Source organism: Daphnia pulicaria, chromosome 7 (genome assembly GCF_021234035.1).
Source record: "Daphnia pulicaria isolate SC F1-1A chromosome 7, SC_F0-13Bv2, whole genome shotgun sequence".
Classification (NCBI taxonomy): domain Eukaryota; kingdom Metazoa; phylum Arthropoda; class Branchiopoda; order Diplostraca; family Daphniidae; genus Daphnia; species Daphnia pulicaria.
Genome location: NC_060919.1, coordinates 7,879,796 through 7,906,324, shown reverse-complemented (window position 1 = coordinate 7,906,324; position 26,529 = coordinate 7,879,796). Strand labels below are relative to the sequence as shown.

Below are 26,529 nucleotides of genomic sequence, written 5' to 3'. Positions count from 1 at the left end.
CCCGTCCGACGCTGATGAATTCGCGAAGCAAGCTCAAATTCAAATCGATCTGTTCACACTTATCGAGTCGAAGAAAGAAGACGTTGACGCTTATGTCACTCTAAGAGCTGATGACGAATCTTCAGTCGGGTCCTGCATGCAGTCAATCAAAGGCGTACCACTGGCGACTCACCCCTCTGCCTCGACAGTTGGAGAGTGGATGTGCAAGAGAGCTGCAGCATATCAAAATGCTTATAGTCTGGCAGCGGAGAAAATTTTGCCGTCTGGTGAGAACAAGTTTCCTCGTGGCCCCTCTGCACCCGACAATGAGAAGTCGAAGAAATTGCTTGCTGAAGCGCAGAAAAGAGCAGCGGAGGCCCAACAGGAAGCTGCCCAGCTGCAAAAACGACTTGAAGAAGTAAACAAGAAAGCTGATTTGGCAAATAAGGAAGCAAGCAAACTATCCGATGCTGCCATGCGACGCGGTTCAGCACCAACCATCATCAGCAACCCATTCCACGGTTGGGGAGACGGAGCGTTCGACGATTGGCACCGCCGTTCTACTCACGAACCAACCAAAGAGGATGGAGATGAAGAAGCACCAGACGACTGGATCGACCGGTACTGCAACGGCCTAGAAGAAGCCAATTGGTCATATTCTAGCAAATCGGCAGCACGCGGGGAGCTTCCCATCTACTCCGGAAGGGCAACCGATTGGTTTTGGTGGTCGGATTTGCTACGTTCAATGGTTCATGATCAACGAATCGCACCTGGAGAAAAGCTTGCTGTCTTGAAGAGCCGACTACGGGGAGATCAATTCGAAATCGTGCAGGGCCTTGGCGGAGGAGAATCTGCTTATAAGGCCGCTTTATTCCGACTGAAGCAGTCGGCTGGACGTCGCGACGTAATGCGTATAGCACTACTCGGTGAACTCGACCGTATGGAGCTGGGCAGAGAAAATTCATCATTCCGTCGCTTTGCCGAAAGAGCTCGAACCATCTTCTTTGATTTAACCCGAATTTGGGAGAAATTTAATGCCGACCTCATCGAACGACTGAGCCGTAAATTGCATCCGGCGGATCGACTCGAATGGAATTCCGGACGACGTACTGGATTAGAACGGCGCCCTCTGAAGGAATTTGGAGAGTGGATGTGCGAGAGAGCTGCAGCATACCAAAATGCTTACAGTCTGGCAGCGGAGCAAATTTTGCCGTCTGGTGAAAACAAGTTTTCCTCGCCGCCAACAATTGCCAACAACAGGACGCGCCAATCACGTTAGCTGGGAGCCCGGCACTACCGACAAACCGAAGAGCCGCTGCTTTTGCTGTGAGGGGGAGCACCGGTTGATGGCTTGCCCAACATTCAAAGAAATGCCTACGAAAGAGAAGGTACGATTTTGCGTCAAGCGCCGCTTATGCATGAAATGTTTCGGGACGAGACACTCCGCAGCTGATTGCAAATTCGGAAAAGGTTGGGGATTCAGCGGATGCCCTTTTATTCATCACCCATTGCTTCATGACGCCGAAGAGAAGCACGACAAAGGTAGCAGCCATCACACATCACTCTCAGCCCAGGTGGATCGCGTCAAGGTGGCGCTAGGCGTTATCCGGATGGAAGCTTACACAGCCGAAGGCCAGCTCATCCCAGTTTCGGTGCTGATAGACGAGGGCAGCGACACGACGTTGTTTCGAGAGGACTTTCTTCAACGGCTTAAGATCATCGGGAAAGGTACTACTCTAGACCTCGTAGGAGTTACTGGCGCAGAAAGCTACAAGTCGCAGAAGGCCCCGGTTCGATTTCTTTTACCGGACGGAGAGGAAGCCCTCATCAAAGGAACTACGATCCCGCAGATATCTAGGCCGACTCCGGTAATCGACTGGAGAAAATTGAAAAATCGATGGCCACGTTTAGCTGACGTCCCAGTGCAAGAGAGTGGCGGAAAAATCGACGTCTTGGTGGGACTCGATCACTCAAATCTACTTGCAGTATTGGAATCGCGCGTTGGAGGCGAACACGAACCTTTCGCATCTCGCACTAGACTCGGTTGGGTCGTCCGTGGCCTGCTTGGGAGTGACATCGGTCCGATGACAACGGCCCACATCCATCACATCTCAGCAGCATCCGAGTCCTCGCTCGATGAAGAGTTCCAGAAATTTTGTACAACCGAAAATTTCGGTACTGAATTCAAAGGAAACGGCCTCTCAGAATCAGACATAATCGCCGAAAAGATCGTGGATGAAGGCCTGAAGAAACTAGACATTGGGTATGAAACCCCACTCACGTGGCTCGAAGGAGAGCCGACATTTGAAAATAACAGGACGCTGGCGGAGCATCGTTGGCGAGACCTGAAGGAACGATTCAAGAGAGATCCAGAATTTGAGGCGGATCACAGAGCCGCGATCAAGAAATACGTCGACGAAGGCTACGCATCGCGAGTAAAAGAGGAAGATTTACACTCGAACAACCAGTACTACTTGCCACATCACGGTGTCTACAAGAAAGTGTATGGTAAGAAGAAGAAGAAGCTTCGAGTCGTCTTTGATGCAGCTGCCAAATGGAAGAAGAAATGCCTCAACGACGGAATGCGACAGGGTCAAAAATTGCAGAACGACTTAGCCAAGGTCCTCATTCGATTCCAGCTGGGGGAGATTGCCTTTGCAGCAGACGTGACCGCCATGTACAGCAGGATTCGACTTCGACCACAAGATGCCCGCTTTCATCGTTTTCTCTGGGAAGAGAAAGATTCTGACGTCATCATTACGTACCAAATGGATCGCTTGCCATTTGGATCTAACTGTGCCCCATTTCTCGCCCTAAAAACCATCCACAGAGCCGCTTCAGATGCCACTAGAGGGAGAGAAGAATGTATGGAAGCAGTAGAGAAGAATATGTACATGGATGACCTATTGAAAGCAGTCGACAATGAAGAACAAGCAATTATGAAAGCGAAACTCATCCGCGATGGACTAGCAGAAGGAGATTTTCATCTAACAAATTGGATCTCGAACTCCCCGGAATTCATCAAAGCGTTGCAACCAGAGCAGGCAGTAGCAGCAGCACATCATGATTTAGCGTCGGATGACGTCGAAAAGCTACTGGGAGCCTTCTACGAGCCAACGACAGACGAGATGACGTACCGAGTGACTGGAGTCGAAGATCTTAAATGGACGCGCGCTGGATTGCTGAGCAAGTTGGCGAGTATCTACGACCCCCTAGGACGAGCAGCACCAGCACTGGTAAAAGCAAAAATTAAATTGCGTGAGCTAGGTACCAGAGGACTAAACTGGAACGAAGCCATCAGCGGTGACGACAAGGAGTGGTGGCAAACCTGGTTCAAGACGCTGGAGAGACTCAACGACCTTTCGATGCCACGAAATTTGCAGCCAGACAAAGAAAAAATCATCCAGAGCGATCTTCTAACCTTTGGAGATGCATCTGAAGAGGCCTATGCAGCAGCCGTATATCTACGCAGTGTCTACCAGGATGGCACATCAATATGCAGATTGGTGATGGCCAAAACCAAATTGGCCCCTCGGCAGACACAGTCAATTCCAAAATTGGAGCTGAACGCAGCAGTGCTAGGCGCTCGACTGGCCACATACGTTGCAGACGCGCTACAAATTACTGGACTCAACAGGATTTTCTTCACTGCATTACATGCCGTTCGTCAGCCACAGAATCGGAGAGATTCAATCTCTCACCAACGCTAACGAGTGGCGCTTCATTCCCGGGAAAATGAACATAGCAGATGCTGCGACGCGGTCCTTATTGACAGACGGAGAGCCGATTCCACCAAGATGGCTAGAAGGACCATCTCTCATCGCCTTACCAATGGAGCAATGGCCGAAGGATTTGCCTTGGGTGGCAGTAGCAGCAGAGAAAAGAACTGCCCACATCCACCACGGAATTTCTGAGCCCCCTCTTCAAGATTGGACAAAGGTGATCATCGATTCGAAGAACATCTCAACATTCCTGAAGGTGGAAGGAGATGCCAAGGAGATTATTTTAAAGTGCCAAAAGGAAGGATTCCGTGAAGAAATCAGTTTATTGTCAAAGGGCAAGCAAATCTCAAAGAAGTCAAGCCTCATTCAATTAACTCCTTTCTTAGACAAAAATGGAATTCTCCGACTGGGTGGACGGATCCACCGCGCAAAGCTACCATATGAGATTCTACACCCTCCAATTCTGCCCGGAAAGCACCCACTTGCAGAAAAGATAGTGACAGCAGTGCATCAAGAGTCGCATCACGCAGGCACTGACTTTCTCCATGCCAAAATTCGGCAACATTTTTGGATCCTGCAAGGACGAGAGCTGGCAAAGAAGATCCGCTTCAACTGTGCCGTCTGTGTGAAATCGCGTGCCAAACTCGCCACGCAAAAGATGGGTGATTTGCCATCTGCTCGTCTCGATTCTTACACGGCACCATTCACGCACATAGCTCTGGATTATTTCGGACCGATCGAAACGTCAGCTTACAGGAACCGAGTAATCAAACGGTATGGCCTGTTAATCACCTGTCTCGTCACCCGCAATGTTTATGTAGAAATGGTGCAGTCGATGTCAACAGCGGATTTTCTCTACGGTCTACGGCGTTTCATCGGAGAATTCACGAAGCCAACTGAAATCTTCTGTGATAACGGGACAAATTTTGTGGGAGCTGAGAAGGAGCTGGCCACAGCATTTCGTGAGTTGCAAAAGGACGAAAAGTTGAAGGAGTTTGCGCGAGAGCGCTCACTCATCTGGAAATTCCAGCCACCTAGTGCTCCGCATTTCGGCGGATCACACGAATCAATGGTCAAATCAACAAAGAGGGCGCTCTACCGGGCGCTGGATACGGAAAAAGCCGGATTGCGCTATCCGACGGATGAAATGCTCAGAACGCTACTGAAGGAAGTGGCGGGCATGCTGAACGGGAGACCTCTGACGCTGGCCAGCAACGACCCAGAAGACTTCAGACCGATCACACCAAAGGATTTCTTGAATCTGCCACCAACGTCGGATCTTCCGGCCGGAGACATCCGTCGCGCTCTGCCCCGCGACCATATTCGTTACGTGAAGAAGATGGCCAATTTATTTTGGGACCTGTGGACCAAGATTTTCCTCCCCACGCTGGTTCCAAGAAGGAAGTGGGTCGCGGAAGAAAGAAATTTTGAAGTTGGAGATTCGATCATGCTATCGGACAACAATTTGCTGCCAAATCAGTGGAAGACGGGCCGAATCATCGAAGTTTATCCCGGTTCCGACGGCTTTGTTCGAGTCGTAAAGGTGAAAACGGACTGCGGAGAATATTTGAGACCAATCCATCGTCTAGTTCTACTGGAACCTTACTCGGCCGTCCTTCCGTCGGCCTCGGGGGAGAATGTTCCAGAGAAAAAGAATGCTTAATTTAGATGTATATTTAATTCATGTCCCCATTCTAGTTTAATGCTGAAGTATCGATTAATTTAAGTAGTCCGCCAGGTGGGCCACTTGTCGATGCAGAAGAGAACAGCTGATGTTTCAATTAAGTGTCTTGGCCGAAACAGAAAGTCGCCATTGTTCATTTAGGGCGTGTATAGCCATTGACAACTCGTTTCTTACTGTGCTTTATTGGTGTGAATTCTCACCTTGTGATTCCCTGTTTCTCATTTGAACCTCTAAGGTAATTTTGTATATATATTTTATGTGTTTATTGGCTAACAATATTTCGTGTACATAGATTAGGCCGGATTAGGCCCTAGATTTGATTTCGTGTCATTTGTGTCTACGATTGTCTTATTGACCGGCTCCTAATTGTGGATGCTAGGTGAGAGCTAGGTTTTATTTCAATCAAAGTCTGTGTTTGCTAATTCTGTCTTAATTTAGGCAATTTGTGCTCTGTGCATTTATATTGACGAATAAACCCGTGCATCGATTAGAAGCAATTGATTGGCCTACGCCCCCTCCTCTACTGTCTCATTCTCTCGCGGAAACAGTGGTTTAATGCAATTGGCCACGATTCCTTAAACTTCAATTTGCTGATTAAAGGTAAAGAGATTTTAGGGTTACACGTTGCGGCAGACGCAGTTAGTGGAACTTCGAAAACCGTTCCAGTAACAAAAGCAACATTCGATTCTGTATCTGGCTGACCCTTCCCAGTCACTCTTCAATGTGTCGAGAGGAATAATGCGAGAACCAGTGCAAAACTGGTACATGTCGTTAACTGTTGCCTTAATGGACCCATACACGTGATCCATCAGTACTCGTCCCTCTAAATTGAAATTTTATTAGCCTGGCCTAAAATGTCCGAATACATTTTTTTCTCAAGTGTAATATCTTACCTTCCAGGGACGACAGGAAACTTTCAAATTGCTCAATCACTGTAAAAAAGATTTTTAGGGTGTTTAAATGCCGAAAATTTTGTAACCTACCGAATGTTTCGTAACTCTTGCGAAATATTCGTTGTGAATACGGAATACTTGGCGTTAAGCTAACCATTTTCTTGCAACACGTAATTTAAAAAGTTTAAACCCCCAAATTAACGTTTTAAATATTAATTATCATGGTTTTATCTTTGTAGTGGTGGTAAGCTACTTAATTTTGGACTATAGATACTTAAAACCAGATTTCAGTCATTAATTTTGAACTAAGATTTAAAAAACGATTTTCCGTGATTTTACCTTTTGAAGTATGAAATCGGCTTTTTAAGAATGTTTTTCAAAAGATTAAGTACTCCACCGACGCTGTGTGTAGAATTCATATTTTGTGAAATGCAATATTTGGTGAAAAATCCCTGAAATTTCTGGGCATGGGGCACGGTTTAAGTTTTCAGCAGCAGCAGCAGCAGAGCCCACTCATAAAATATTGGTTAAAAAATACCAAAATGAATCGTTGCAATTGCAGATACAAGCCAAGCAGCTTTGAGGCACCAGGTGGTTTCAAAATCAAACGCTTACTCGTAGTAATTAATGAGCAATTTTTTTTTATATCCAAGTAAACTACTTCATTTGTTACACCGATGCTGTCGATCGGAGGTTCACCAGCAATAAAAAAAACTGCCGAATACCTTATACGTAAACTTAAAAGCATTGAATTCTATTATGCTGATTAAAGATTAAAATACAAATTTTATATGCTGAGATTTCAGAACTACAGGGCCCTTGACAACCGTAACAAATTCGTCCAGCTAATAATTTAGTTTCAATGGCAAGAACACGTTTCCTTGCAGGTAAGGTTCACAATATTCCTCCTCTTTGGTAGCTTTCATGATATCTTCGCTGAAACTAGTCATCAACGCGATGCCATAGTCTTTTCTTCTTCTGTTTTGACGACGGAAATCGTATCACCTTCTTCAATCCCTTGATAGGAGCTAATAATATAAACCATACGGTTACATTTAGTATGCATTAAGATTTCGATGGGGAAACTGCAGCAAGTTCAGAACGCTGCTTCTAGGCTAGTTGTCGGTACGCAAATATGTGATCGAGTCTCTGATCATATCAAGAACCTCCATCGGTTGCCGGTCGAGCAGCGGGTGATTTTCAAGACGGTGGTTTTGACATTTTGTTGCCTGATTGATTCTTTCCCAGTTTATTTGTCTAATTTCGTCGTACTGTACAAGCCCACACGTGAACTTAGGTTCAAAAATTTACGTAACATTGTTTCCCCACCCTATCGTCTTGCGAAGTCTGGGGGGGAGGTCATTTACAAGTGCTGCTCCATCCATTTGGAATGCGCTTCCTCTTTCAGTGAGATCTGAGACTGACCAGGTACTATTCAAGTCTCGTCTGAACACACACTTATTTATCTTTTATCACTTATTTTCTCTGGCTTTTGCTCGCTGAAAAAATCTGATAATTTGTGTGTCTATACTTAAAAGCGTCATTAGATCTTTCATTATGGATAGTGCGTTAAATAAATGTTACAATACAATACAATACAATAAATTATTTCAAAGACAAATAATATTGTGTTGCTACCATTCATGCCCTTTCTCGCTGGACCCAACGGCATATTCAAGGCCACAGTCGGGACAGGTGAGTGATTGCTTTTCATTTAGTCCTCCTTCGTTTTCCCTTTCGGCAAAACTTTGTCGCCAAAAATTAATTTCAAATCGCCCATATAATTTTCCGTCTATAATTACTATCCATTCGACTCGCATCACGAGTCGAATTCACTGAACGGAAAAATTCTTTACAGGTACTATTATAACCGGACGCTCTATGGACGTCCTATGGATTATGTGTGGAAGTAGGGTTCATCTATCAACATAATTATGGGTTCCACAATTGGTTCTAATGGAAGAGCAATTGGTTTTATCTGTGGACGGACGACAGGCAAGTCCAAAATAACCAAGTTAAAATGTTCTGATCCGCCTTCATTCTTGGCGTCTGGCATTACGTATATTATACCCGAAATTTGCTATTGGAGGGAGAAGGGTGGTTTAGAAACGAGAATAAAAATTTTAGATGTGTTTAATATGTATATTGTGGCTATGTTGCACAATCGGTTAGATTTGGTGAAATTGATAGATAAACTCACTTTTAGAATTATCCTTCTGGAAACACCCATTTCAGAGCAACCAGTGGACTTCTCTTTCCGGGGGATTTTTCTACCCACATACGAAGGGGAATATCATAATTGTAAAATAAAAAAACGGTGGGTGCCTAGAAAGTTTCAAAATCAATTAAAACATTGTTATTACTAAAATAAAAAAAATAACATACTGCTTCACAGCAAGGTAGTTATCTACTGAACTCTTGTTAACATCAAATTTGATTATCGAGCGACAAAATATCTTTTTAGTCTTGTTCAATTGGCTTAGTTTATGAACCATTTGCTGATCGTACGGAACGATCGTTCTCATGAAATTACTTGGAGGTTCTAAAAATGATAACATCCTCAGTATATCGTTCTTCAATAAATCATTTCTGTAAAATACTTAATTTACCCTCTTTAGGTGTTGGATCATATAGGGTAAATAAATCTCAAAGGGGTTTTTATTCGTTACATCCGCGATGCGTTCACATTTTGAAGTGGTGTAACTGGTGTCTCGAGAGCACGTTGAACAACACGTGCATTAAACTATGATTCTACAGTAGCTACACAAAGTTTCCGCACAGCTGAGAGAAGCTTATGGGAAAACAGGTATTTTGAAAATTCGCCAAAAATCGAGTTTTCGTCCGACGAAAACTCGATTTTTCGATTTTTCGATTTGGAAAAACCGGCAACTACGGGAGGGGGGATCACAGGGAAAATAACTGAGAAATGAAAACTTTTCCTTTTCACATCGAAATTAAAGTATTTTCTCAAATGGCATGGGGGTCAACATTTCAGATGAGGTTATAGAGCTAACGATGCCCTTTTTTTTAAACCCTAAAGAACTCTTCTAGCCCTATTTTCCGTCCAGTACAAGAGAGCCATTGAAGTAGTACGATTTACTACTGGCCCTCTCGACTGTGCGGAAACTTTTACTTCCAATTTAAAAGGGACGTTCGCGTGAACGAAAAAATCCCCAAAAAATATATGCTATAAACCTTAAGTCTAAGAACCCCCTGTCCAAAAATCGTTTTCGTCCGACGAAAACTCGATTTTTGGCGAATTTTCAAAATACCCGTTTTCCCATAAGCTTCTCTCAGCTGTGCGGAAACTTTGTGTAGCTACTGTATATCATTTAACTATTAATTCTTTTTCCATTTTTGAAAAAATTAGAAGCACACTGTTGGATGAAAGATGATGTCCGTTAGTGACGGCTGACGAGGGAAGGTTGGCGAACGACGTGGTATTCTGACAAATAGATCAAAGATGTCCAGCAGATGAGACTCTGTCGGAAACTTAAATAATGATAAATTAAAATTAAATATTTTAGTTTTTTCCGAATTAATTCCCGTGAATTCCCAAAAGACGATACCTCCCCCCTTCATCTTGTTTAAAGTTTAAAGGTTGACGCCGGTGTTACGGGAGTGATTCACCCTTAACTTTACGCTCAGAGTGAATCATGGAAAAAAGCAAACCTCGAAGAAAATCAGGCATTCTACCGGTAAATAATGCCGATGCACTGCGGGAAACTGCGGGTTTTCTTGCTTGCAATTGAGCAAAGTTTTTAACTTTTAATATAAATTTGTTTTTCAGAAGTGTTAAATGCAGCTGCCAAAGCCTTCCTTGGATTTGCAGCTCGAAGTGTTGGAGCGAAAAATGCAAAATTAAAGTATTTTTAGGTAACACGATCGAAATCGAAAAGGGAAAAAGAAAACGTGACGACGAAGGGGCGGAAGGGCCCATATAAAAAAGGTTTAGAGTATCGGTTTCCTTTTTTCTTTTAATATAAATTAAAGTGTAATTGTTTGGAAAAAAAGAAATAAAATGTTATGATGCATTTTAATCATTCACTAAAAAAATAAGAAAGAAATGTAGAAAAGCACCCAAATTTTGAAAATTGGGAATGTATAATCAAACACAAATAAAACCAGGAAGATTCAGTCCCCTGGGTATTTAGTTGGGGTAAAGTTGAAGATGAAATGAAAAGTTGAAGATGAAATGAAAATTTTTTGCAAATCTTTTGCATCTCCCTCGACAATTACAGCACGGTAAACATTTTGGCTGATTACAAGAACAGTTCCTTGAAGTGGATATTCAGGGGAATCATGGTCCTTTTCATGACTCAGAACCAACATGTTGTTGTCCGTTTGAAGGAATTGGATGCCGAGGAATAACTTAAAAAGCGCAATCTGAAGAAGAGGTAGTGGAAGAACCACCAGTCATGAGTGAAAGTGGAATGAGCTTAGAAGTAAAGAAGACTTTCCAGGAAATATTGAAAACAGTCAAGTTGAGTGAAAATTCCATTTTATCGGACCGAATTCTGGAACCGATCGAAGAAGTCTACCAAGTAAATAATTCCTAAATACAAATCTGATCGTCAACTCACGGGTCGTTTTGGGTACCCTTTGTTCAAGGGACATTGTTTTTCGTTAAGGCAATTACAATATTGTATTTGCAATAATGTATAACATTTTATTGGATAAATAAGTCAGAAATTGTGTTTTGTTGTTTGATTTACAATTAGGTCGTGCCGAAATAGCTCAAATGGGATAGCGTTAAACTGGAGATCTAAAGGTTCCGAAGCATGACCTTCTTAATGGTTAAGGTCAGTAAACTTCAATCTTCCCTATGGAGGCGAGAGGATTTGCTACCAAAGCCAATCAGAATCCTTTCTGATCACGTGCTGATTAGGGCCAATCAGCAGAGGGAGGATACGCCATCCAGCGCTCGATAGTGTGACTTATTAAAAATTAATTTCGGCAACATCTAAATAAAAAAAAATCTGCACACGGCCTTCCTTACAGTGAAGCAGTTAACATGAGTATTTTAGAACAGTTTTGGAACAGATTGTTTCAACCAACTTAATCACAGCAGGCGGAATAAGAGGAAGACGACTTCAACCCCAACCTTTCTGATTTGGAGGTATGAAGTGAGGTTGGCTTTTTTTCGAAGAACGAAGCACCTCTACCTAAGCCCACGCAACCATCGTTACCTCGGAGGTTGGTGTGAATGAGGAACGTAAAAAAAATAAGACACTCTGCATTGGTCTAGCCCAACTCTTTCGTCCAGAACCGAAAGACCGGATCGTTCGTCGTCAATAATTCGCTGCTTCATATATTTCACTGTTACCTCGCTCATCGTTTCATTTCCCTTTTAATTACGGATTTTGTACAACATATTGAAACAATAAATTCTGTCTGACTTATAAGCATGTTTTTCTTTTTTATATATGATTTTCACTAAAATAATAATGGTAAATCACTTTTTAATTAAATTTTCAGTGGGATCATCTTCATGGTGTTAAGTTGTTCCTCGTTTTCTAAGATCTTTATTCTTTCAATATTTAATTTTGAGTTATCTAAACTTGAAAATTTTTAAACTATGAAGCTTTTTGGATTTTTCCATGTGTTGATGGCTTCTTCTGATTTTTCTTGATCTTCCGATTTTTTATATTTATTTGAGATCATTTCTTTGTTCTTCGGACTCATTCTTCATTTCCTTTTTATAATTGTCATTCCTCTTCAGAGTCTATTTTTTCCTCATCCATATCCAACATTGTAACTTTTTCTAAATTTTCCTCTATATAATATCTTTTTATTTCTCAAATGTTAAATTACATGCAGAGCTGCCCCCTTTTGGCTGACTGTATGATTTTTTCCTGCCTTCCAGTCTATGGCTTTATGTCCCTCATTTAGACAAAATGGGAACAAGCTTTTGTCTGGCTTGAATATGAGATAAAATTTATTTTTTCCTTATCCGTGATAAATGATGGAATGCTTTTATAAGTATAATTTCTTGACAAATTTTTTCTCTTTTTGTTTTGAGTAATTCAAACATTGGTAAAATTGAAACCTTTTTATTTCCTATATTTCTCTAGAGCCGATCGAATTTCTGTAATACCAGTTTCGTCTTGCACGTATTTTACTTGAAATTTCTTCCAAAAACTAGCAGCAATTCATTCTGGTATGATTTAATTTCCACATTCATATGATTTTTCCATGGATAATTCTATATGGAATACCACTTGAGAAAAATTTCAAACTGTTAATGATCTTTTAATTTTGTAACTACATTTCTCTATGGCAATGAAAGTAAATACTGGTAAGGTTGGTTTTCAACAATTCCTTGCTTCACAAGCCATCTACGTAATTCAAATTTCAAGAATTGTGAAATCCTAATCTTTGAAACGGAATAAAAGAGTTTCTTTTTTCTCTTCCTTTTTTTCTCCATTTTCAATTTGATTTGAACAAATTGTAAAATGTCTGTTTTCGAATTTTTCGTGTGCAAAGGAATGAATTTGTGTATGTGGATTGCCCATCCCTTCTACGTTATGGAGTTTCCCCGGAATTGGCCAATTTTATAAATTAAAAGAAATGAAATGCTGATCCCACCGAACGACACGAAATTGTATTACCAAAGTTCAATTTGAAACTGTCTGGATTTCGGAATTGGTCTTGGCACATATTTGGATAACTGCGTGGCGTAGACCTATCGCTAGTGAATTTTCCATTTAGTGTCAACACATTAATATTTTAAGTTTGCAACATTTTGACAGCGAGTGATGATTTGTAGCATCGGACTTTTTTCAAAGTATAGTGTTGAATGTTAGTCGAATAATCCCCCTCTATTTTCTTCGCCCGAGACTTCTTCTATTTCACTAAACTCGTTTTGCACCATTTCCTGTGTTACTATTACAATCATGCACTATAACAACCAAGGCAGATAGTTAACAGAAGAACAATAAATAATTTTATTTCCAGGGATAGAGGAACGATGAGTTTTCAAAAAAAAAATTGTAAATGGGATAAAAAAGAAAAATGCATACAAGAAAACTATTCAAAAAATTTCGGCTCTATTCGGCAAACGATTTTCAATTGTTTTTCAAGCAGACATTAATTATTTTTTGGCTAGATAAAGACCTAGTGGCCATTTTGGTCAACTGGACATTTGGAAGGGATTTTTGGACGACCAATCTTGTAATCGGTCAAGACGATGATGTAATTGGTGCTACTGCTGTGTTTATTTCATCGACGAAAGAGTTATGAGTGTTTTAGATGAAAGTTGAATTGGAGACTTGTTTGAATGGGGATGACAGATGTTCATTGGCGGATGATGAGAAAAAAGCCTAATTTGTTATGCGATTGGTTCCTTCGCATAATTAGCATCAACTCGGCATCAAGTTGCATCCTTAACAAGGTAATCTGTCATATCGTTAAAAGAAAAGCAAGACAAATGACTAAAAGAATTGATTTTGTATTATAAAGTCTTACTGAGGACCAGATATGTTGAAATCAAATGGACTATATTCATCCGGTATTCTGGAAGACGTTCATCGATGTTTTTCCTTTAAATTACTTCTCATCATGATAAGTGCATCATGATGATTTGTAATGGTGATGGCATCTAACTTATCCCTCAAAACTTTAGAAGCAGAAAAAGCTTTGGAAGGATATGTAATCGAGCTCAGTTCTGCTGTGACGACCTGAAACGGCCCAAGAAGTTGTAGGGCACCGGATAAGCATTTCCACTTCCATTCACAAAACATTAAGTCTGACCTATGGAATAGCAGCAAAGCCTCTTCAACTTGTGTTTTGCGATTTAAAAAAAAAGAAACACAATTTTTGCGGGAAGACCGAAACATGAACAAAGAAGAAGATTTATTCAAAGAATATATTACCTAAAAGAATCTATATCATTGCGTATATCGAATTCCATCTGAAATAATACAATTCCGCACCACCGACTGCCCCTTCTTGTACTTCCTCAAAATCCACTGCTCCTTTTTGTACTGCAACACCATCCACTGCCCACTTCTTGTACTGCCTCACCATCCACTGCCCTGGTTCAACGTAAATGTTGTTTATATCAGAAATGATTCCAGCTTGGTACAGCTTCCATGACATTTCCAAATACACTTTCTTTCTGGCTTTTTTCTTTATTACTTCATAGCATTCCGCTGTGAAACCTAAAAAAATAAAAAAATAAAATTTATTTCTAAAATTTACAAAAAATTAGAAGAAAACTTATCCAGATCCCAAAAACTTGAGATATGCGCTTAACACACAATTTTCATCACTCTTAGTTAACTGGAGATATATTTGACTTATCTGACAACTTAAGCTCGAACATTATGTGTGCTGTAACCCTCCGTTTTGCTGTAGGTTCACACGGATGGGTAAGTTTCAATCCTTGGACCCGGTTCGTGGTTTAGCGTAATTGCTTCAATGCTGAGAAGGTAATCGAAATACAAGGTAGTACAATGAGGCTGGCTTGTATGGTTATTACCTCAGCAGTAATGCGAAACAAACTTGTCACCTAATTCTGAAAAATAATTAAGTTCATTTTATATTAAAACATTTTAAGACGCAAATTTTACCCGCAACACGAACAGGTGAATAATAATTTTGTGAAATGGAACATCCGGCTGCAATTTCGTCTTCGCCATACCACAACAAAAGATGTTAAGTTTTGCGGTAGCATGGGAACTTGAACGAAAAAACGTCACGGTGCTGCAGTATTTTTCGATAACGGCAGAGAACTGTACGTCACCGTGAATTGCTGCTTTGACGGTAATACTCAAGGTGTGAGCGAAACAATGTTTCAGCTTTAAAATTTATTTGGTGGCCTTAATAATGTGCGTTAGTTACAACTTCACAAACATACACGCTTTCGCTTCAGTGTAAAGCTCTGGCAAAATTTGTTTTGTAAGAGATCTGCTACTTCTTCACCATAAACGGTGAAAGTTTCTTAGAAGAAATGCTCGCAACCAATTATAGGAACCAGTCTTTACTTTAGTTTATTCGCACTACCGTTGACATTTGGGCGGTTATTTCCCAATATGCACCGTGCAAAATATGGAAGTGAAATTCTAGCAACATTTGAACACAAACACAGATACCTGTAAATACAAACTTGTGTGTCGAAAAATTGAGAAAAATTTTATATCGTCAAACATCCATCTACAATATGATGTTCAACAAGAAATACCAACTGATGTAATAACCGAAATCCGTGTTCAAAGTTTTAACACAAAACGTATCAGGTAGCACTAACTTATTGCTAGAAATCCGTTTAGTCCCTATAGTCGCTTATTGTGTACATGGGAGAAACGTTCAAAACGTTCGGTTGTGGCCGTCTTTATACGACAGGATGAGAAAACATATAAGTAGAATTTTGGTTGATTTCCTAAAAATGGTCTTATTCCATTACTGAAATGACGGCAGACAACACAAACAGTAAATATCCATAGAGACAACACTGAGCATGGATATAAATTTGAATTGTTTGACATTGGTGGCCTAAATGATATACTGGGACATCGAAAACGGGTGATGGAGTGGCGGGAACGAAGGGCGTATGTGAAAAATGAGACCATGGAAGTCTTTAAAAAATTGCGAGCCCGTCCTCGCTGTGTTAAGGTTCCTTTGATGAAGTCAATGATGCTTCTTGAAAAGTCACCTGCTTATTTTCTGGTAATGAGCCACAACCTAGCAATGGAACTGGTAAGTTCAATTTTACTTGACTATCTACAAAAAAGAGGTGAAACAATTTAGAAAAGAATTTGACTTTCCTTAGTGGTTTCAGACTTTAAGTGACTTTATCACCAATACTTTATCCTACCTAAAAGTTATACAATCAGGGTTTATATTTTTAATTACAACATGAGGCATTTCCCCTTTGGAACATGGTTTGTTCCACCTTGTTTCCACCTTGTCCATAGTTTGGAGCAATGGTAAAAAAAGAATTTAAAAAAGGCTGCAAAAAAGTGTGTGACACAAAGAAAAGCTAACCATTCACGGAAAAAAAAAAAAAAAAATCAAGAAAAAATACAAGAAAAGACTATTGCTCTACAAAATACAATTTTTTATCCAACTTTAACTGTGTATGCATCCCGAAATTCCAGTTTTTCGACAATCACAATCAAACTTCCGTCATCGGATTATGTAAAGTAAACTCTACCGCTTTATTAGGGGGTTGATTCGATTGAATCAAGATTGTTTTTCAATTCTTTTTTCAGGGAAATAATTTTCGGATGAAAAAACGATAATACGGAATTAGCGATAGTCTTTTTGAAGATTCCTTATGGAATCTTCAACATTTTGACTGTTTCGCATTCGACATCGAAATTGATGTCAAACACGATTATGTACCAGGAATACGTTATTATGAACGTTAAATTTCATGGTCCACTGCAGACGAGACAAGTGAGATTTGACGTCAGACGCGCCTCCAGGGAGACGTATCAATGCACACTTTTTCTTGTTCGGTTACTAGATCACATCACGGTAAACCGTTATCAGCATCGGTTGGATTTTGTTGGCAATTTTTGCATGAAATTCGTCTCCGTCGTTGTAGATTGATTCAGGATCTGGATTAGAATATTTTGACAGAGAGTCAGTGCTGCCAAAACCACCAGCACAGAAGCTGTTTTAGTCGACAAAACCAGCTTCTGAAGATCGTTTCTTAGCAAGTGAGAAAATATTAAGTTAAAAAGAAATGAATATTAGAAAACCAAATGTACAAAACTAGTTACATTCATTCCAATAATTCAGGTGAGTCTCGATGAAAGAACTCTGGAAAACGGCTGGAAGGATTTGCTTACATTCGTAATTTAACTTGTGAATAGAAGTAGAAACTACGTCAGGGGTAATAGAGTCTTAGCATGTATAAGGGATCAGGTGGAAATAAATATCATTAGAATCAGTTTTTCATGTTGATTCTTATGGTATTTCAAATTTTTAAATTATTATTTCAAAGCGTAATCTCTCTTCAGAGTTGAGATAGTCTCCTCCCACATTAAAACGGACCCTCAGTCATTTTAATGGGAAATCGATCCATAAATGTCATTAATTTAGCAGACGATTTTGACCTAAACGTAATGTGGGAGGAGCCTATCTCAACTTTGAAGAGAGATTACGCTTCGAAATAATTGTTAGGAAAAGTGATGGGAACCTGTGCTTTACCATACTAAATAAAAGTTCAATGATACACCTTGATTTTTTTTATCAAAATTCTATTGGCGTTGATTTCAGTGATTTAAGGAGTGTATGGATTAAGTAAATATTGTGTGCAAGCATATCTCAAATGAAAAATCTCCTTTTTCTAGCCGTTTGAATTTCGCGCTTTTTTCTTGTCCTTTTAAGAACTTTGATTTCCTTGAATGAAAACCTCTTTCAAAAAATCTTTCCAAAAACAAAGATTTGTTTTCATCTGATAAGCCGCTAACCCAGCATTAGAGATTCCGTGCTACTCTAGGCCACAGCCAATTTGAATTTTAATTCATTTGTAACGCGCATTCAAAGAGTCACCAAATGAAGCAGATATGTACAGTTCAGAATAAGGGGTTTCAGAAAAAAGTTCTAGTACGGATATATCCCAGTTAATAGTTCACTAAATAGGAGAGAAAAGTGCTGAGCATAGGGGCATTTCTTACTGCAGTAAAGAGGGAATTATAAAGTGGGGGTAGCTCGAGGGAAAGCCCTTTTGACGTATTTGCAGTGATGTGAACGTCAACGAAATTTTACTGGCGTATTGAAATACGTATAAGTCATATGTAATTACAAACTTATACGTACTACTTAAAAAAGGCAACATAAGCCACTTTTGCATAAATGTCAAACGTCTAACGTTACGTCATCAACACCATGTTATTTTTATTTTTTTACATTGATATTATACTCTTAAAGCTTTTTTTAAAGGAATAAAAATTTATAGAAAGTTATCAGATAATCCGTTCCGTCTAACTGTAAGTATGAGGGCAGCCTGACTAAAGAGGCGCTCCACAGGATGGTAGTATTGTGTTTAATAAAAATATTCTTGATTTACGGATACCTATTAAGCATCTCCATGCTAATATCTTAACATAATCTACCCCGTATGGCTTCAGTTTTTTATTACCTATCCTTCATTCTTGACAGTATTTTATCACGTACAAACCCAACATTAAAAAAGACTCGTTGATTCAACTGCTTCTTGAGCTTTGTAAGCAAAGACAAAACAACTTATATGCCTAGAAAACAGCCGTTGTCTCCTTGAAAAATATCTAAAATAGCAGCGGTATTTGATCGGCTTGGACGGTTTGGAGACAAGTAGGTTTTTCCGTCTGATCTGAGATCGTGACTAAGTGAATAAGATAAAAAAAGGTAGAAGAGGTAATGCGGGTCAAAGCCATTTAGGTCTTGGTAGGAGAGGCAGGCAACTTTGAATTCCGTTCATTCTTATAAAGGTGGCCACATTGTATTTCAGGTGGTGGTGATACGGGATTGTGCTTGCGGATGTTAAAGATGGTGCAAGCAGCCGCGTTTTGTAGCGTTGCAGGTTTTTGTAGGAGATTCTTCAGGAGTCCGAGATAGAGATACTTAGAAATTGTCGAAACGAGAAAGAACAAGAGCATTGAAAACACATTTAACTATTGCAGGGTCGAAAAAGCGAGGTATCTTGTTTATTCTGCTGAGGTGGAAAGGACAGCCTTTATAGAGGTGCTTTGGAGGTATGACTCCATTCTAAGGTACGAGTCGATAACGACTCCCAGAATGTTTTTTTTTACAAGTTTTTTTTCTTCATTTTTTTTTACAAAGTTTTAAAGGTGTTCTGTTAGAAGGACCCTCGTATACCATTCCTATGCCCCATTTTATCTCTCCGAAGATGAGTGCAGTTGCTGGCTAACTTGGACCACTGTCAAACCTTACCCGGAGATTGACGAAATCATAATGTTAGAATTAAAAGTGGATCCAACTAGAATTCATAATAACAAAGAAATCAAGACTGGGATTTCAGCCCATATCTAACATAAACTCTGGGCCGAACAGGTCTTCATCACTTATCAAGTAGCCTCAGAAAACCTTTCTGGAAACCATGGTTAAGCAAACACTTAATTCTCAACAACGTAATTTACCACAAACTTTCGTAAACCGGATTAGATAAGAAATACGGGACTTAGGACACGATCTTCAATCAAGAACAAGATCACGTTCTCCCAATCGACAACGTCCTCTAACATCACCAAATTATCCATCCAAAAACATCTTTCCAATCACATGATAAAGAGAAAATAAGTCCTTTCTCAACTCCTGATGCCTCAAAAATCCCCAACAACAAATACAGCAATTCATTCCTCCTTTGCAATGGAAAAATGGAATACCATAGGATAATCAACAAGCCCAAGTTAATTTTCAGCGATTCCCATACTGCAACTTCGTTACAAACGTTCATTTGACTTACAAACAAATTATCTTCAAACTTTCAAACTCGGTATCACCTTCACTTTCAGAAGATGTCACGCATTTTCAAATAAATTAACATCCCCTCTTTTTCTTTAAACCCACACTTTCCTTTACCAGAGAGATTGGCTTTCACACTTCATTAAAAATACTTGGACCCTCAAACACAAATCCTTGGTTCATGATGTTAATCCCTATCCCAACTCTTAACCCTGATAAAGTCCCATCTTCTCTGTTCAATAATGAAATAATTTCTGAATTGGAGAAACGAACACCACACACTGAATCCATATCTTGAAGGCTGATAAAGGCTTTAACACTGTTATCTGTAATGTTGAAGTAAATGATAGGGAAGCCAAAAGACAGTTATCTGATCAATCAACGTATAGAGAACTCTCTCAAAAGGAATTCACTGAAAAATCAACAAACATAAAGCAAACAAGTTGTAGTATCTCTGAAAATTTATTCTTCCCTTCACCTCATTACCCCTCTTGAAGACGAATCCATCTGCGACCGTCACCCCAACGATTCCATGATCTTTTTTTTACCAAAAATCCATAAAAACATGGAAGCGGCATTAAGAATTTTCCCGGTAGACCCAACGTGGCCACTTTCACATCCATTACTAACCTTTGGAATAAATATAAAACAGAATTAACAAGCCATCCTCTCAAACTAATCCCTGGCTCTCTTATAGACACTGAGAATTTTTTTCAACAACTGCCATCTATACCCTCACCGCTGCATTCCTTACTAGTTACGGCCGACGTAAATAGCATCTATTCCAATATCCCGTGAAAGCTAACATTGAACCTGCATATGCCAAGAAGATCCTTTCCAGCGCTGAATACACGTTCACTAGAAGCGCTGCTTGCACTGATGGCCAGGTATTCCCGTGCTATGAAGGAGAGACGAGGGTAGCAGGTCATGTGTGCTTTACAATATGACAGGTTGTCATAACTTGCATTTGAGGGCTCGCGAGGTCCAGCAAGGAAGTCCTCAAGTTCGTCTTCAAGGCGAGTTCGTTTCTTCACAGAATTTAGGTCAGAAAGGTAATCTTTTAGTTCTGTTTAGTTCTGTTTTCGGTGCCATGAGAAGTCGAAGATAGTCCACTGGTGATATTAAGCATATAGGAGAAGGGTTGTTTCTGTACTTTCCCCAGTATTTCTCCAGACTGAATTGAAAAAAGTTATTAAAAATTATACTCGGAAATAATTGAAAATGTACAGCACTAAACCTACGCTGGCAGGACAAAGGTTTTAACCATGTCAATATCTGAAGAATCACTATCGCCAGCTTTCCATCTTAAGACTGTACTGAAGTATTCAACCTTCACACACGTAATACTGATCAAAAGGAGGAAATCAAAAGGTTGATTTACCCCATTTACTGTAACCAAAGAAGTTTATAGAAGGCGGTAGTAAGCTATAATATGAAAGGGAAATTAGTTTCTTCTGAATGGCAGCCAGTATGAACATCTTTGGCGTCCACAATCTAGGAAAAAACCTGATTTCGAGCACGAAAAACCTCTGGTCAAAAGAATTTGCATCGATTACTTGTCTCCCGATCGCGATAGTGCGTTTATCAGGAAGCCAAAAGTCACAAATCATTTTCTTTTTGTAAATTTCTCTACGTCTAGGTACGAATAAGTGATTGGTTACCATAGGAGTAGGTAAAAAACAGTCGCAAAAACGCAGTGTGAACACAGGGATAATTGGATGCTTCCCGATGTCACTTCTTCACAACGGCTCAAGGTTGTTGTCTTTGTTAACTTCTAGTTGAAATTCAAAAGGGAATTTAAACTTTGTACAATTTTTTCACTACTATTGGTACTCTGAAATGAAAGAAATATGAAAACTAAATGTATTGTGTCGCTATGGCTCCCCCCATTTAGTGTAGAAATTAAATAATGCTAAAGGCAGCACGCAGTAAATCGGTAAGTCATGTGAACAAAATCATCCCCGAGTATTGATTGGAGGTAAAAACTGACGTAATAGGCGTCAGTGATGTATCGCTGACGTCAAGGACCAAAAACAGAGACAATTCGCTTTAAACTATTTGCGGTGATTTTATGTCCTGGAAGTTGAAGATATTTTTAAACGGATATTGTACAAAATCTTCAAACACATTATTAGCATGACGAACAAGACACAATCTTCACTTCTGCCTCGGCCTGCCTTTTTTCTGTCTACCTAATGCTGTTTAACAGCTTCCTTCTCTCTCATCTGTCAGCCATTACCCGCGTGCAGTCGCTCCGTATCTGTCACTGAATTTTCCGATTCTCACTTTTCTTTTCAATTTGATTTTTCTTTCTTGATTGTTGCATTTTCAACTCTTTCATGCATTCTTCATTCATTTGCGATTTAATGTATTATTCATATTATGCAATTACAAATGTGTTATTCATGTTATTCCTCGAATTTCATATGAGAAGCCTCACCACACAATACAAAATCCTTGTTTCTCAACAATTCCGACGTTTAAGATTTTGTTGGAATGGCCTTGGATTGGATGGAGTCTTACGTCACTGGTCGCCTCCAAGCAGTACTAATAGATGGTTATGTATCTTCCCATGTACTTCTGCGCTATGGTGTTTCCCAGGGTTCTGTACTTGGCCCAATTGTATTTACCCTTTACACCACTACATGACCTAATCTGTACATTTGGTATCATTGCCATTTCTTCTCTGACGACACCCAACTCTACAAAATCTTCCGGTTTTCCCGTCGTCTAGTGTGTCACGGTAGTTCCCAGTAAGAAAAATGTTGTCTTCTTGCGAGCTGCATTGCAGCCATTCAAGGCTGGACTGTAGAGAACAAGCTGTCCCTGAGTGGCGAAGACTGACTCACTGACTGTGTCTACGGAGAAGACTGCAGTTCCGGCATCAATGATTGACTTGGGTAGGAGGTTATCATCTCATCAACGTCAGTTAGAAATCTTGGGGTCATCTTTGATGCTAACCTCAAGATTTAAATATAAATAATCAAAAAAACACCCACCTGAACAAGCAATATAAAAATACTAATTCTCTAAGTTCAATCTTGGAGTAACTTCATCGTTAACATGAACTTTAAGATTTCTATCTTCGTTACATCTCTTGATCCACAGTTCCATTGAACCACCTAACGTGTAGTTCTTGATATTTATTACAATGGCTCGTTCCAATCAAATGTGGTAAATGTGCTGTAGATCAGTCAGCGATCGGTGTCAAGCTGTGTAAGAGATGTATCAAATGCTCCTTGTTAAACATCTTCAGGTGATATATTCTTTCCTGTAAACCTCTTAGACGTAATAGTTAACGAAAACTATAAATGAAAATTAAAATTCTGTTAATAATGTTTATGTATAGATTCAACGAGGCTTTACTGAGATAGCAAGACTTATAGGTGTAGTAGGGTGTGTCGATATCACTCACATAAAAGGACCTATCTTCATGAAGAGATCTATGTAAATATAAGAGGTCACCACTCTATTAATGTACAAGTGACATAAACAAAAAAAACTTTTTATTTGAACACTATACTGACACAGTCATTGTACAATTTTTAGGGGATTTTGGGACACAGATTACAATTTGTTAAGAGTAAGGGCCTCAAAGCCAGCAGTAGTCACGATCCGAATGTTTTTGCACATAGTGTGAAAGTATATGCTTAAAAAACAACGAATTCGGCCAATCGCTTCTCTTAGCTGATAGTGGGTATATTTGTACTCAGTTTCTTCAAAAGTCCTAAAGCCATATAGTGTAATATTTCTTTTTATGAATATATACCCTAGGCCTAATATAACTCTAAAAATTGCCTTGTTATGGTTGATGATATTTGAAACTTTTCTTATCTCTAATTTAAAGAACAAGTTTTGAATTTGAAGGATACGAAAATCATCTAGGTTACCAATTTCCAGAAAATAATAAGAAACAATTACAAATTGTAGCAAAGATGAAACACAAGTGTTTAATATTTTTTCTTAGTTGTTATCATGGTTACACGATATGTCTTTAGGATATAAACAGATTTCTTGGCAATTTATTTGGGACAGAAATGATCTCATTTGCTTTTTAAATGCTAATATAAAGAAAACAATATATTTTTGTTATATCCGCCATATAGAAATGGCTCTTACTCCTTTTCGCCAAAGTTCCTCAATTAAGATCATGACATTGAGAGTTAAATGCCTTAATGTCTTTGGTTAGCAAATCTCGTTATTTTTATGTAAAAGGTTACGCAAACAACAACTTTAATGTTTTTCTTGTGTTTGCAGGCTGCGTAATGTAGCTAACTGCTGTTTCGTAAAGGCCACACTTCAAGCTCTGTTTTCGTTGACGGACGTTTGCTGCGACCTCTAACATTTTTTCCGCCATCAACAACGACCAACAACCAGTCATCAATAACAAATTCGTAAACAAAACCTCTTCAACGACGTGCACAGTTATGTAACATCTTTTTTATGTTTCCACGAGATCAGGGTTGAATTGAAAAAAAAACAAAAAAACAACAAAAAAAACAACCGGAGAAGCCAAGAAATTGAGTGCGTGAAATATAACGGAGGCAGCCTGAATGTCCTCCCCAAAAACTCCATTAAAGTAACTACTTTGACAGAGCTACCCGACTTCCGCTCTTTCGTGTGCTTCAACTTTAGTGTCTCTTTCCGCTCGACCAAACTTCGACTCATCTTGATTTAAAGACCGCCAGAAAAATCACACGCCGATTTCCTCGAAAGGTTTTCTTCTCCCCATGAGTTAATTCAAGTGGTATCATTTAAGTTAGTGGTAACTGCTGGCGCTTTCAACTTACATGTAGACGTACCTAGAGATAACTTCTCCAAAAGTTTCCTGGAAATCATCCACTCCGTGTGGTTTTCAACAACATGTCGACCAGCCTACATAGTGTTCTGACCCGCTCAAATCCGTCTTGAAAAAAAAAACCGGGAAAAACTGGAAATTTTTTTTTGTTCAATGGGTCGGAAATAATAATAATAATAATGTAATGAATATTTAACGTGCACTTCTACAAATATGAAAAATTAAATTTTCCCTGTCATATTGTCGTAACCCACCAACGAATGTTTTTTGAGCGGGGTAATACAAAGGAAGTATACGTTTTTTGTGTTTTCCAAACGGGTTGAATAAGGGGGGTTTATTTTGTATTGTTATTACACAACCTTCTTGGATCGCCAGAAGCTATGCTTGTCGCGGGAATTATATTAAACAAAGCTGCAAAGGGACCACAGACAATGACAGATAACCCGTGAAAAAAAACCCAAAGATAAAAATTTTATCATCCCCAAGAAGAATTTTTCTATACAAGAACAAGCGCGTTTGGTAAAATAGTGAACACATGAATATTTAACTGCTGAGAAATCGTTTCTCTTTTGCGTTTGTCTTTAAGTGAAAAACATGATTCAATTTTGGAAAGTTTAATAGTAATAATAGTGGTGAAAAATACTTTAAAATTCTCCAGCTATTCAATTCTCCTTTCACTTCACAGCAGCGATAACCCAATAAGTCATACTTTTTTAAAAGTGCGGAAACTCAAGTACTGGCATTGGTTTTGGTAGAGGGGGAGACTCGTTAAAGGCTGAACCAATGATCGACCTACGGAGGAAAAAACGCAAAACAAGCACGGAAATTTGTCAATGTTTAACATTTACGATAGTTGTGAAGCGAAAACGACATTTTAAAAAATTAACTTTATTGTTAAGGCCAAGAGGATCATTTTCACTAAAAAATAAAAACGGAAATCGGCTAAGTAACATTTGAATAACGAGACAATAATATGTGAATTTCACTCTTATGGTTTGAGCTTCAGCAAAGTATATAAAGGGTGATTGTGTTAACGTAAAACAAGTTGACTGGTATATTTCAATATTCTGACCAATTCGCTCATTGAGATAACAGGTCAAAATTTTTTAAAACAAAGCTATTTATGGAGCTTTTAAAGTTGTATAGGGGCAATTGTTATTTATTATTCAGGGTATTAGTTGAGAGGAAAAAAATTTGGCAAACGCTAGGGGGCATTTGTTAAATGAGGCAATCGTCGCCAGGGGTGGCAGTTTTGAAAGTGGGCAATCGTCGCTTTACTCGCATATATCGTCAGATATCATCGTTGTAATATAGGGATGCGGTAATTGAACACCATTCCCCAGGCCATACTCCACGCCAGCCCACCATGATACCAGATCCCCAACGTCATTAGACCCAAACTATTTTGAGTGGGGTCTACAATAATACTACAACTACAACTACAATACTACCGGCGTCAGAAGCCCCCAACAGAAAAAGAAGTCGGGGGCCTAAGTCGTTCTAGTGGCAGGACACCAGACCACCATAGCAAAATAGCGTGGAACCTATTGACACGATAATTTTTCTTGTCAATAACACAATTTTCCACTTTTGACACGATGTCCACTTGGCGGTGCTATTTGTTGCGACTCATACAATTCAAAACAATTTCCAATATACTGTCTTGGCATTTTATTACTATTCGACAGGTTCACAGATGGCGTTTATAACATAAACAATAGCATGAAACACAAGCAAGCAAGCTAGAGTCTGGCAATAATTTAAGCAAACACGGAGTTAAATGCCATTTCATCATACTATTAGATACAGTGATTTAATTCGCTGTTCAACTTACTTTCATTCTCATCCATCTTCTACCCTTAACAGACCGAAGGGAATTCTTCTACTGCTCTTCATCAAAGCCCACTATTTAATTGTCAAGTAAACGTGATGTTGAAACGACTTAATAATCAAAATTTGATTCTTTTAAATGACGCATGCATCTGTATTTTATTATATGTGGATACCTGCACCCGTGTGCGCAAATATGACGTCACC

At 39.4% G+C, this 26,529-nt stretch overlaps 2 protein-coding genes across 2 annotated transcripts; both read left to right on the top strand.

Moving 5' to 3' along the window:
• The first annotated feature begins 1,349 nt into the window (after window positions 1-1,349).
• LOC124348680 lies at window positions 1,350-3,689 on the top strand. The gene has a single exon (XM_046798954.1). The coding sequence runs from the start codon at window positions 1,350-1,352 to the stop codon at window positions 3,687-3,689; it is 2,340 nt and encodes a 779-aa protein (XP_046654910.1).
• A 25-nt stretch (window positions 3,690-3,714) lies between these two features.
• LOC124348679 lies at window positions 3,715-5,364 on the top strand. The gene has a single exon (XM_046798953.1). The coding sequence runs from the start codon at window positions 3,715-3,717 to the stop codon at window positions 5,362-5,364; it is 1,650 nt and encodes a 549-aa protein (XP_046654909.1).
• The last annotated feature ends 21,165 nt before the right edge of the window (window positions 5,365-26,529 follow it).

Coding starts and splice junctions, on each gene's coding strand:
- LOC124348680 (XM_046798954.1), top strand. CDS start 1,350: ATGCCTACGAAAGAGAAGGTACGATTTTGCGTCAAGCGCCGCTTATGC.
- LOC124348679 (XM_046798953.1), top strand. CDS start 3,715: ATGAACATAGCAGATGCTGCGACGCGGTCCTTATTGACAGACGGAGAG.